Below are 14,522 nucleotides of genomic sequence, written 5' to 3'. Positions count from 1 at the left end.
CTCCACTGCTGAATATCTAAATGATCGGCAACCTGGGACTAGATTGTGATTATTTTATAGCGATAGAAATGACTGTACAATATTGCATATTTTTATTGAAAAGAGCGCAAAACAAGAATGCTGGGAGAATTTCTTGCGCCGCTTCTTCTCTCTCAGAGCGCCATTTGTTTCTGAAGCGGTAGTAGTATCTAGTAGTTATTAGAAATGATGCCTTTTATGCCTTTTATTCGATTAAGATACTTAATCTGTTCTTTTTATTTACCTACGCTTAGACAACATAATATGCGAAAAGTTATTTACATAGTAGGATGGGTCGAAAAAATTTATAAATTACTGATATGCCTAGTTAAAGTTATTGTACGAAGCTACACCAATTTTATATAGTTAATTAAATCATAGTAGAATATCTTAATAGAAGAATACTTTTGGCATGTGATATTTCAAATCACCACCTAAACGAAAGACGAATTCTATTGAGAAATACAATGACGTGATAAACATGTAGACAAATCACGTCGTATAAAAAAATCGGAAATATGGAACATGCCACAAATTACACCATAATAAGCCTCGACTGCTATATCTATACATTGCTGCATTTACTCCCGTTGTAAAAATATTCTTGGTCAATAAGCAGTAATTTAATAGTAGATTGTTAACCAAGGGTCGAAAAAATCAATTCCCGAGGTATTTAGACGCCCGAGCGCAGCTAGGGCAGCTATAGTCCGAGTAGGAATTGATTATTTTACCCGTGTTAAACACTTTACTTTTCATTTCGAATATGAGGAAAATAAAACTAGTTGTTTATCTAAACTATTTATTGACAATATATCATTATATTACCTAGTAGTACCTATTTAAAATTAATTGTCAAATTAGGACAATTTATGTCGACTTTTTAAATTTTAAATATGGAACTCACCGCGTAATTGTTGCGGCTTATTCCGCTCAAAGAAGTTTGTGCTAAGTTCACACTGGCTGTTTAGAAAGTCACATGGCCGCAGCATTTTTTTTATTAGTTGTTTTTTACATAAAACTCTTCACAGCTGAAAGCAGTTCTATTTTTGAAGTTCATTCCGGCCCTTAGGTGGGAAGTAATTTGTATGAGTTTTTCCTTCTCTATGGAGGGAAGCAGAATTTTCCACCCCAATAATCAGATCAAGACAACATTACTTTCCGAGTATGAGAAATGAAAAACATTAATTCGGTTTAGATTTAATTACGACAGTGACAGTTGATACACGACTAAGGAGAAAAGTGTGCTTACATTGTCGTTAAGCACACCTTTGCCGTTCCGCTATAAGACTGCGAATGATATGCCCTTAAATGTGTATAGAACGTCATTGGAGAAATATTTATAATTCTCCTCTCCTCAATTTGCTGTTTTTAAAGTGATAACCCTCACTTCTAGGATTAATACACAAATAAAATTTGAAAACAAAATTTATGAAGGATGCGGGACTCGATCCCTCGAACTGAGCTAACCGTTCGAGTGACGTTTCGTCATAAAATCTTGTATGCTTTGGTCAACTCGGTCGGAACGCGAGAGGTCGTGGGTTCGAGTCCCGCATCGTCCATAAAATTTTATTTCCTCTCCTCCCATTAGGGGAGGGGGAGGGGGGGACGTCTCTAATAATTTTCCCATAACCCCTAAACATCAAAAGAGCCATGTTTTATTGCCATATCAAGTTCTAAGAACAAAGTACTTTTACAGAGAGCTGAGCAACGTTTATAGGAAAACATGATTTGTTAAATAAATAGAAAAGACGTTATAAATCAAACTAATTAACTTAAATTAACAACAGCACACAGAGACACGAATTACTTTATTACATAACACATTGTAAATATAAAACACAAGTCGTACGAGGCGAGGGCTTTGCCCTGCATTTACATTGCAACTTCTAGTTTTTAGAAATCCGTGCGGAAACTTACATATTTTATTCAATCGATATATTGATTAGATATACGATTAAAACTCAAAAAATAAGTGTTGTTGTACTTATTACTTATGGTACGATAACAATTTGTTATTCTAAAGTGGTACTTTTTTTTATGGAATAGGAGGACAAACGAGCGTACGGGTCACCTGGTATTAAGTGATCACCGCCGCCCACACTCTCTTGCAACACCAGAGGAATCACAGGAGCGTTGCCGGCCTTTAAGGAAGGTGTACGCGCATTTCTTGAAGCCGTTGCCGGCTTTTTTTTGAAGGTACCCATGTCGTATCGTCCCGGAAACACCGCACAAGGAAGCTCATTCCACAGCTTCGTAGTGCGAGGAAGAAAGCTCCTTGAAAACCGCACTGTGGAGGACCGCCACACATCCAGATGGTGGGGATGATATCGTAACTTGTGACGTGTCGTGCGAAGGTGAAATTTTGTAACCAAAATTTATGGTCGATGCGGGACTTGAACACAAGCATGGCATGATATTAATTATGTAACACGTAAAGCACGTTTTTCAAATCAGATCCCATACGATCCCACTTCTGATGTCTACATAATATACTAAGGAATATAATCGTGGCATAAGTTACCAACATTACTCATTGGTTCTTACTATACTGGAAGCGACTCTAGAATAGTGTTATTCAATTTATTAAAAACTAACAATTCGACGAATATATTTCATCACGTAAACGAGACTTCGAATACGGAACCACCAACGAAACCGACCGTCGCACTTGACCCAAAAACCGGCCAGACACCGCGCATAATCCGGACATTTAAGAAGCACCATGCAAGTCTAAACTAGACAGATTTTATAGCCATCAACCGGTTTGCAGTGATTAATAATAATAGGCGACGCATGCGCTTTTCGTGAGCGTCACTGCCGAACCAACACAGCGTATGGTAGAGGCCCGGCTTCTACAACGTCGAAGGTCGCGAGTTCGATCCACTCGTGGAGCCAATGACACTTATTTTGCATTTCTCGTTGGGTTATCGTGATGCGATACATAATTGGAATATTTATGACTATTCTAGGTTTCGATTATTAAATCTTTATCGTCTTCCGATTTATTACTCTTCTGGTTACCGGGCGATCGATATTGATAGCAAGGTAAACTCCGCGTCTTGTATGTACCATCGTACTTGCATGGATATTGGCATTTATTCGTTTTCTATTTCTTAATTTTATTTTACGATCGTATTATCTTGAGGCTTGTCGTTGAATCTTGAACTTGACCCGCAAAGAAAATTGAAAATTTTCAAAAATTCGGGAAGTTATTAATTTTATCCCGTTTTTTCCAAAATCGAGTTTACATCAGATTTCGACGTTTTAAGGTACTAGGAAGCTTCCCTGACTATTCCGTTCAAGTTTTCGTACGTCTGTATGTATGTATGTATGGGGGTGTGTGTGTGTGAGTCTGTATGTGTGTTTGCATTTGGGTATGTATGGATGAATGTAAACCTCTTATAACTTTTGAACGGCTCAACCGATTTCATCGCGGTTGGCGCCATTCGACAGGGCTTGACTAAACTTATGTTTTTATAAAATTATGACCGATTCGAACCGAACATTTTAAGAAATCTTAAAAAAACACAAATTATATTTTTGAGCTCCAAGAGCCCAAAATCGTCATAAGTACTATTTGAAGTGTTTAGGTATGGAATTAGCGGGAAGTTGCAGGGATGGCCTTTGGGGTCAATTGTTTTGCTATTTTTTTTAATAAGAAAATAATATTCACCTGATTGTATATAATAATTATGTGTATACGTTCTAACCTGCTGCTTGATATTTTAAGTGGCAATTGTGCTCGTAAGTTTGACTGTAACTGTAACTTGTTAATAACCGAGACCAAAAACAAATATTTTAGATTTTTGTCTGTATGTATGATATATGTGAGAACCAGCTAGGCTGATATAAATGCAGTCAATACATAGGTGGAAATTTCTAATCTTATAAAATACAATGTACATATACACAATGCAATATCACTCGGATTCTTGAAAAACCCAAAAATTCTGAGCGGCACTACAATTGCGCTAGTCGCCTTGAGACATAAGATGTCAAGTCTCATTTGCCCAGTAATGTCACTAGCTACAGCGCCGTTCTGACCGAAACACAATAATGCTTACACATTACTGCTTCAAGGCGAAAATAGGCACTGTTGTGGTAACCATAATCTAACCAGCATCCTGTGTAAAGGAGCCTCCATCTAAATGAGTGCATATTTTGCAACATACCTGACTCGTACACGCACTCCACAAGTAGACACAGCTACCCAGACCAACGCTGAGGACATTCTGCACAGACCAGTCCACGAGATTCAGGTAAAAGTCATCTTGTAAATCGGGAGCGTCCAGTACCTATGAAACGACCAGTAATTAATAATTTTAACTTAGATCATTCATATATAGTAGCTGTAAAAACGTCGTAAAAAAATTGAGATTGACATTGACAGATACCTCTATTTTGAGCACTGACCTCTACTATACGAGTATACCACTGGACTGGCGGATGTTAAAGTGCTTTTGTGCCTGTTTGGTATTCGCCATTCTGGCGCTGTCGGCCATGTAGCGAGAGTCTGCGGTACTAAAACTAGTGATGACAACCTCAACAAACATCGATAGATGGTGGGAAACTATTTACAAAAAAAAATTACGTATTTTATTACGTTGACTCTTGAAGTATAAATAACACGGAAAACGAACGAAATTAATTCAAAACGCAATAATACTTCCGAGTACTATACGCTTCTCACGCAGCCATTTGTATTAAACGTCAAAATTAGTTCTCTGGACGCTCGTAAGTGGCGCTTCAAATAGGCATAAAAAATTTGCTGTCAAACATATGGAACAGCCTGTCCAGTGCTATATGATAGAAGAACAAAGTCAGTGATTTTGATAGAAGAACAAAGCAATAGAACAGCTTTCGTGATAAATAATTTAAAAAATAAATATATATAATATACACTTTTTGGATGCAGGTGAGTCCGCGTCACCAAAATGCGTATAGCAGTATATCTGTAGCTATACAGCTGACGTATTGTGCAACATTAGTGCTGTATATATCTTATTAGTGAAATTGAATGGATTTAGTGAAAAGTTTAATGTGTATATACTGTGCATTGTTGAAATACTAGTTTTGTTTGATTAAAATATTGTTATACAAATTAAATTTGTAACCAAATGTATGACAACGCGGGACTCGAACCAGCGCCTCTCGGGTTCCATATATTCGTATATCCGGGTGAAAACAAGTTGTCAAAATAAATAATTATGATATCTCAAATTTTAATACTACTTAAATGTTTAAAGTTTTCACTTCTATCAGCAGTCTCTACAACTGTCCATTTTTTATTTCCATTCTAAATTCAAACTTATTAATAAATCATTTTTATGGATGGAGCATCTATCCACACTGCACGGACTTTATGTACAAGCGCTGCTGTCACCATTGCGTCTACTGTCACATGCCATATAAAGGATAGTGTTAGGTCCATACCTTAAATGGTATCCTGGATATCTTGCGGGTAGCTTTGCGCGGCGATCTCAAAAGCTTCTGTGATTTCGCTGACACTGGCGACAGGCTGTACGGCGATGGGTCCACGTTTTCCTATAACAATACATCATTACTTATTAGAATAGAATAGAAAAATATTTATTTACCATAGGGAGTGACCATAACATATTGCAACAACAATTGGAAACGCCATGAAGCAACATCAGTTCGTAAAGGGGCTTTGACGTGGGGAAAAGAAATGCTAAGAAACTCCTAACCCATCTTTAAATCATATAAAAACATAGCCTACTTAATATAATATATATACAGTTTTAGGTGGCCTGCGCAAAACCAGACAAGAACCATGCAACAACCCCATATAATCTACTAAAGCCTTCTTTGTCAAAGAAGCTTTAATATATTTCTTGAATTTGTGCTCAGAGAGTTCTAGTATACCTATATATAATAAGGTATATATATTTATTACTTCATACAGTATACCGTAAACAATTTGTTATTTTTAAAATTGATAACCCTCACTTCTGGGATTAATTATACCGTCCGAGCGCTCTTTCCAACTGAGCCAACCGTTAGAGTACGCGTGGGTCGTAAATTTTAGTATAACGTGTTCATCTTGTGGCTCCATCTCTGCAGATGACCTAGACCCTGTGGTCTACTTTACAGTTGATAACCTGCTTTGCCACAACCTGAGAACTAATTGTCAAACTTAACTACTGTCAAATGCATATACGTGTCATCAACTTGTTAAAAAAACAGTTAAAAATTTATGTACATAATCCTACACACGAACGTATAAACAAACGTTGAAGAATTTATGCTTTACAAAACTATCACCACCTCTACAGAAACAAGTAATCAACAAAGCGAACAACCAATAAAATTGTTTCAAACAGCATCGTAATCAAATTAAATTAATAAATTAAAAATAATTCATGAACTTGCTTCGTGACGGGAATATTTAATTAGAAAAAGATACTATCGAAAAAACAAACGTGTATGGCAAAAAAGATTAAAATTTATGGCACAAGTCAATCAATCCCAAAATGAACACGGAGTTATTTTTGTTGAAATTGAAAGACGAGTTGTACTAACGCAGTTATGATAGGTGAACATTGCATCAATACATTCTGATGAGCAAAAAATTTATGGCAAATCTGACGAAATACAAATCTTTACAATCATATTAGAGCTACCGGATGATGCTCATACGTAATATTAAATTACACTTATAAACAAACCTCGAAAGAACGATAAAAACAAAATACTAATTGTATGAGGTGCTAACGTTATAAATGCATTCATTAGCCAAGTAAGCAATAAAATAGACAAACAACTCGCTAGCTATTCAGGTAAGTCCAGCACTACAAAAAACGAAGACAAATTGAAAGGAGCAACTAATGCGTCGGTTCGCGAACAAAAAGACGAGTGATCAAATATAATTGCGTGCAAACGAAAAATTTACGATTTAAAGAAACACGAAAAATAAAATAGCCTAGACATTGATCATTGATTTAATACATTGCGAAACATATTACTTAGTCTCTCAGACGAGTAATAGAATAATGATGATCCCTGAAGCGTAACAAGTCCTTGAGAGGTTCACCTACCCCGAAACCTTTTATACAAGTATTTCATTGTTGCCAAATAATTACTTGTACATTTGATAACCGCTCCAATTTTTTACGTTACGAATTCAATTAATGATAACATTGATTATTTTTGCTTTTAACCTACTTCGTTAATAACTTTTAAATTAAAAATGGACACAATGAGAGATTCATATCTAGCGTTATAACACCTTGTTCATTGTGACAAAATGGTCTGCGTGAAATTTTGGTTATGCGAGGCATTTAGAAATAAAACACATTATAATGTTCACCATTACCAGCGAACTGTCAAATTCTAAGTAATTCGCTGCAAAAAGTGCAGAACTCGAGAGGCTGCGGTATTATAAAGTCCATGAACCCGAGTTTACTGCGATTCCTATGTCAACTAGGTGAGCGGCGCGTCGTAAGCTGATGTGAATTCTGTTGTTTTGGACGAAGCGAGGCATTTGAACCGTATAATTTTGGATGTGAAACTGACTTATCAGCGTAGGTAGAATCAGTGAATCCCACGAATGTTGCGGTTTTACGAATTTAAAAGCATGTTTTTACGACATGCAACACGTATCTGCGTTATGTGAAGTCCCACATCTAAATATATTGTATAAGAACCTGATTATTCAAGAACACGAAGATTAGAGTGAATATACAATAAATATTCTCTGATAAAGTAAAATTTCGCAACGAATTTATTTCATCTCAATAAAAAACCGTTACTTTGAATTTAGGTTACTACAAAAATACGTTAATTCAAATGATCCGTTGAAAAAGTTTTGAAATGGATCGACTCGGACGATACGATAAAAATAAAAGTTGTCTATGAATGAAAGCATAACGGTGAAACAAAATAAAGATTGAAAGTGCATTGAGTTGTATGCATGATGATTAATTCACAACTGCCACTTAAGGAGCTGATGACTGAGTAAATGCCCCGCCCCTGAGTAGCCGCTGGTGCCGGCAACGGACCGTGGTCGAAAACGAATGCATAATATTATGTAACGTAAGACGAAATTTGCCTGAAATTAAATTGCAACTGGTTTTGACGTAGCGTTCAGGTTTTGTCAGCTGTGATTTGTAACTAATTCAGAAGCTTTTATGTATTGACGATGTATTAATCGTGGTTCGTTTGGAACTTTTTCAAATGTTTTACAATACCAGGGAAAATTTGCGGAAAATAACAAATGGAACAACTTATTACTCCTTTTCGTTGCCGATATCCGTGGCAGGATGAATAAGCATGTATGTTAAATTAATATTGCTGTTTTAAACGATTTTTGATGTAACAACTTCTTTGGGCGCGCTCAGGATTATTTTTTTGTGGGTTTTCGATGATATATAGCTGTCTAGAAAAGTTGGCTAGAGTCGGCGTGATCAGCCAGATCAAAATATACCACAGTTATATAAACACAATCACATACCGTATTTTTAAAACAACACTCGCCAGATTGATACGGCAAAAAGTTTTATTACGCTACACTTAAATAAGCAATCGTGTGATGAAAAATGATCATTAAATAAATCAGGACCACGTTGTAAATGATATAAATTTGTGTATGGCGTGATATCCGTCATTATTTCGCTTTGTATCTAAAATAGAATAGACCAATTGCTAGCTTCCTGTGTGCACAAAAGCTTCATTTGGTGTGAATAGACAAAAACTCCGCGCAACGGACGCTATTATAGTCCTATTATCATCAGAACTAGCTTTAGCCCCAAGACTTTGATGCCGTTACCGAACATTGTATCATCATTTAAACTTATCCTTTGTAAAAAGGTTAAAAAACATATCAAATTATTGAAAAACAAAACATTTTGTTGTTTAAGAATTGTGCAGTGGACGTACTTATATTAATAAAAAAATACTTTTAACACTTTTTTTTGTACTCTTCTGGAACAGATATATTCTAAGCCAAATAGAGATTATCACCCAATTATGAAAGTAAACAACAAACGTAACAACAAAATAATACTAGGTCTTTCTAGATTAGGAACAGCTCGTATTTTACCTAGCTTTACTCCAAATCACTCCTGAGTTTATTTTTCTATCATCAAAGATCCAGCTGTTGACGAAATAAATTAAACAGATTATCGTATTTCGTATTTTCGCAAAGAAAATAAATTCATATTTTAAAAGACGCGTAAACTTTTTAAACGTACCCTCCAAAACATAAATGATGTAAGACGAATAAGCAATGCATACCTGAGCCAAGTTTATTAACCTCGCATAGCAGACGTATAAAAAGCTAGAAATACACCAACTAGTGACTAGATCTTAGATAAAAGATTGATTGGTACTAAAATGAGTGAGTGTATTGTGACCTAAACAGATCAGTAAACGGGTCACGTTGGGAACGCAGTAATAAAATATGCTACTGAATAATACCGCAGACCCCTTTCAGTAGTTCCGCGCGCGAACTGAATACAAATTCTAGACGGAACTAGATTAAAATTAAAACTTAGCAATGCTCAGCAAAGTTTTGCTGTATTAAAATAAAATCTTCTGAATTCAGACACAGTTAGTGTAGTAACGGAATTAGGCAATATGCAACCAATAAATAGCGTATAAAAAAAATCAAACAACATTCAAATTTGTGTATAGTTAGACCATAAAATATTAATAAAACAATTACAAAATTAAACAATATGATAGATATATATATATAACAGAGAATTTGATTCGTTTTCTTACTTGTCATTAGTTCGTGACAAATAGTAGATTGTACGTTACAGGACACAATGAATTAATTGTGCACAACTATTAACAACAATTTTGTGAAGTTGGTAAATTAAAGGGTACATTGCCCGTTTTATTGAGACTACTCAATTTCCGAGCGGAAACGTCTGCATATTTGATAATAACCGGCATTGATAGTGTAATTTGAAAGGACTACAAAGATGCAACTTCGATTATTGTCCGGTGGTTAAGGGTCAGATTAATTTAAAAAGGAATCATCTATATTCCGAATGTTTTACGTATAGAATGAAACGCAAACACTACGGTTAAATATGTAAGCCAACAGCAAAATGTTCAACAAACATAAGGTATGTTTGCAGATAGGTAAAAAAAATTAAGGCCAAGTAGATCGATGCCTCTTAAGAATCCTTCTTGCGAATTGGTAGATGTTGTTTCAGCAAACAAACCGAGCATACGAACACGATTGAGCACTTGTGTTCATTTGTTAGCTGATGATGACACAGAAGTCCGCGAAATAATTGTGGTGAACTTAGACGAAGGTCTTAAACGAGAGCTAAATTCATATGCCTAAATATATTTAGGGTTAGTATTTTAACATGAACATCGCATATTTATAACAAAAAACATTATTATATTTTTGCTTCATAGTTCGTGTTAAAGAACCTGTAGTTTGTATAAATTTGTAGTAAAATTATGATTGTAGATACTATTGTTAACTAGCTGGTTTTGATGAAATTTTATTTAAAAATAAATTTTATTTAGCAGCTACAGAAATGGATCTTTACAAGAAAAATAATTATAAGAATGAAGAAAGAAAGAAAGAAATAATAATGTTTATTTGTGAAGTTATAGTACCTACATGTAAATAAAAAAGACTTAAAAATTAAACAGAAACAATAATTGGATGCAACCAATAGAGTAAATTGTAAGACGTTGCAGACGAAAAATTTGGCTTATCAGACTATCGCGGATTATATTCTAATTCATGTGTTAAAGTGGGCGGAATAATAATCAACAAACAATCTCTTAATGTACAGCTCGTAGTTTTTGCAAACTTGTAACCCGGCTGAATAACAATAGAGGTAAATGAACGTCTTTCATATCTAAAACATCAAAGGCTAGACCTAGGCACAGTCTGTTCGAGATAAAGAGCAAAACACATTGCCAATAAATATCTGCGTGCCAGAATATCGACGCGCTTCGAATGTACGTGTCAGTCAGTTGCTTTTACAATTCGGAACTATTGTATACAATGTATCAGATAACATAAAAACATGTGGACGAGTATAGGTGCGTTTTTATGCACACTCTTGGCTTATCACATTAATAAATAATATCCGGACGACCGAGCCATGCTCGGATTTTTAATAATGTACAAAACTTGAACAAAAAGTAATAATAGGACATCTGGATTCGAACCGGGGTCTTCTGCTTTCCGGATCAAAATATGTCCCATCTGAGCTATTATAACATCTTGTATATAGTGGCGAAATTTACCTTTGTGTTCTAATGTTATTGTAGTTTTATCTTAACGCTAAAACTTAAAAAAATTAAAACACGGATCAAACTACATTTTTTTAATTGAAACCTACATCTATTCTATCTAGCTAGATCGATTTATCGCCCCCGTAATTCCCTGTATACTAAATTTTATGAAAATCGTTGGAGTCGTTTCCGAGATTCAGATTATATATATAAGAATTGCTCGTTTCAAGTAAGATACTATTTTTTTTTTGCGCAAATGTTGTAAAACTATAACGAATGTAGCAATTTGAGATATATATTTCAAACAACAGTAATCTTAAATGAGATAGTGCAGTTCCTTTAAAAAAAATCTCTATACAATTTCAAACCGTGACTCTGCATTTCAGTAGGAAATCTCGGACAAGATCTAGATTGCAAAGACACTCGGCAGCCGATTATACTTCTAAAAAACAGCCAAAGATAAATCGATTTCTTGCGATTTAAAAACAAAAAACTTGCATTTATATAGTTACAATTCGGCTTGTCATTGGCCTATCTGTTCAGCAAAGAAATATAGATCAGAAGAACTTGAAGCATTCACGTAAAATATATATTACCGCGACCTGTCTACAATTATTGTCGGGTTCAATTATAAGATATTATAATAAATAGTAGCAAATGGTTTCATTAAGTACCACTAATATATATTTTCACAAGTAATTCTAATCAGAGACTCATTACAATTTTTTAATCCACCGTTTATAGGGAAGACACTGTATTTACTGTATATTGTATTGTCTTCATGTATGTATTGTGTTTGTCCGAATTGGTCGAACAAATAAAAAAAAAATCCTTTTTGATTTGACTGTTTGACATTTTTACACAGTAAAACAAAATACTGTAATCATGAAAATTTCGAGCAGACTCAGTTAAGAAGAATTCTATCATAATCCTCAGGTCGAATGACTTATTGATTTAATTAATCCGATAAACGGCATAGATAATCATCGTCCATCAAGTGAGTCCGACAAAGTCGATAGTTTGTATATATAATACACAGTGCGTTCAAATTAAGTTATACTTTTGCGCCTCTTAATAATTTTAACAACATAATATAGAGTCCTTGAAATATTGGTTACGTGTATCATGCCAATAACATTACCTGAATGTTCCACAGCAAAATCAATTGAAACCAATTTCTCTAGGAGCACTCAATAGCATTCTCACAGACCAGCGTAATTCATTAATCATACGCAAATCAATTAGATCAGTGTTTACGGTTTTTGTGCTCAGCCGGATTTGTGAAATTTGCATCGAAATTCAATTTGGCAAGCATTTCTGTCTGGAGCGCATGTGTAAGGCTTAGAACGCGTTAAAAATTTTGATCATGGATTTAATCTCTAGAGAGGTAATAAAAGTATCAAATAGCGTGATGGGAACGGACGCATGAACGCTAGAATCACACGAATCATTGTAATGCTGTGGAGCTAAATTTGTAAATTGCAAATGTCTAGACTTTTATCCGTGTAACGTTCAATAGAATACCAAAGAATCGAGACACGGTGATTCGTCGCGCCTACACGCTACACGCAGCTAAAAGGGATATGAGATGATTGTTTTGATTGAAAGTTTTGCGTAGGAAACATAATTCAGTACAATGTATTGATACCATACATGGTCTACTCTGAGTTAATGCAGTAAAAGATAATTCTATTGTTTTAGAGACTATATTTTTAATATTTAGTTTATTTATAAATTTTTCTACTTTGATATAGTATGGGTTTAATTGTGACAAATACCTGTTGATGCAGAACAAAAAGTATAAAATTCTAGATTAAGGTAAACACTTTAATCCATCGAATTATATAACGATAGGAGAGAAAGATTAAAAAGAAGCAATTAAATATTTAAATATAATTGTTGGGCACTGAAATAAACTTTTGCTTCAGTTCCAAAGTGTATCAAATCCGAAGTCAGTAAGTTTGAGATAAGTATGAGAAATTGTTATTTTCGATAATCTACTATTACCACAGAGAAACAAGCCGATAAGTGAAGGCAATGAAAGTTTAGATGTTACTTCCAATATTTGTTCATTAGCCTAGAATATTTTCGTTTCAAACAGTAACAACTCGAGTTGTTTTCTTTTGGAACTCTTTTCTGAATTAGTACTAGTTGGAACCGAGGTATCGATATGTATTACTCATTCATTATCTTGTCATTACCACTTATATGCTCATAGTTAATGCGACTGATTGCCCATTATCCTTGATAATAATATCTTGTATGTGCATAGGCACATAAGTGAAATTGCTAGAAACTGTCATAACCATAATGTTACACCAGGAACAGACATAAACTTATGATACCATTGATTGGGAATGGAGCGACCGCCCTCAGGCTCAAGTTTTTATTATTAAACAATAAAAAAAAGAAGCCCACTGAGTTTCTTGCGACCGTTCTTCTCAGGTCTAAGGAGTATTTTTTCGAATAGATGTGAGTTTTTGACTTTCAATAAGTGATGTCATTTCCTCTTTAAAATAAAAATATTTGAATTTGAATTAGCCGACACGAATAAGTACATTATTGTTTTTATTCAAACCAAACCATCTCGTTGATTATTCCCGGTACAATGACACAATCACATTTAAATATATTTGTAGAATTAAATCAACATCGATGCATCAGAACGAGCAAGCAAGGAAATTTGTATTCAACGATCGATGCACGTGTAATATAGTGGGTGGCACCGACACGACAAATCTAGAATTTCATGAATAACTTTGTGACAGTTTTTTTGCACACAAATAATAAATAACTGAAATCGTATTACATTACAGTCTTGAAATAAAATTTAATACAAAAATATTTTGTATTATTGAGGTATTTTATCGTTATGACATCATCAACGTAATCTACGATGAAGTATTTTTGTTTACTTTGAGCGTAGGGACAATTTGCGAAGTCGGAAACTGCGATCCAAATAAAGGTAAGATTTGTGAATGATAACGTTAATATTAAGCAAGAAATAATAGCTAATGTGAATAAAGATATTTTTTCATGAGAATGAACATGTACAGATAAAATTTGTTAAGAAAATGTACTGCTATACATTATCAACATTTGTAATGGAGGAAGGATAGATACTGTTAGGGCACTCGCACAAATTATGTTGGAAGATATTATATAAGGAAAATAAATATTTTTCTTTTAAATTAAATTTGTAACTAAAAGTTATGAACGATGCTTGACTCAAACCCGCGGCCTCTCGGGTTCCATCCGAGAGCTCTTTG

At 34.5% G+C, this 14,522-nt stretch overlaps 1 protein-coding gene across 1 annotated transcript in view; it reads right to left on the bottom strand.

Annotated features, from left to right (window-relative positions):
- Positions 1 to 14,522, bottom strand: part of LOC126964652 (fizzy-related protein homolog) — an 84,947-nt gene that overhangs the window by 17,846 nt on the left and 52,579 nt on the right. The window contains exons 3-4 of the mRNA XM_050807896.1: positions 5,452 to 5,562; positions 4,191 to 4,313 (exon numbers count right to left, since the gene is read on the bottom strand). Coding sequence (XP_050663853.1) covers positions 4,191 to 4,313; positions 5,452 to 5,562 — 234 coding nt within the window. The remainder of the gene's footprint in view (positions 1 to 4,190; positions 4,314 to 5,451; positions 5,563 to 14,522) is intronic.

This window comes from Leptidea sinapis, chromosome 5 (genome assembly GCF_905404315.1).
Source record: "Leptidea sinapis chromosome 5, ilLepSina1.1, whole genome shotgun sequence".
Lineage (NCBI taxonomy): Eukaryota > Metazoa > Arthropoda > Insecta > Lepidoptera > Pieridae > Leptidea > Leptidea sinapis.
The sequence above is the reverse complement of the archived record's forward strand: the minus strand, read 5'-3'. Positions and strand labels throughout refer to the sequence as shown.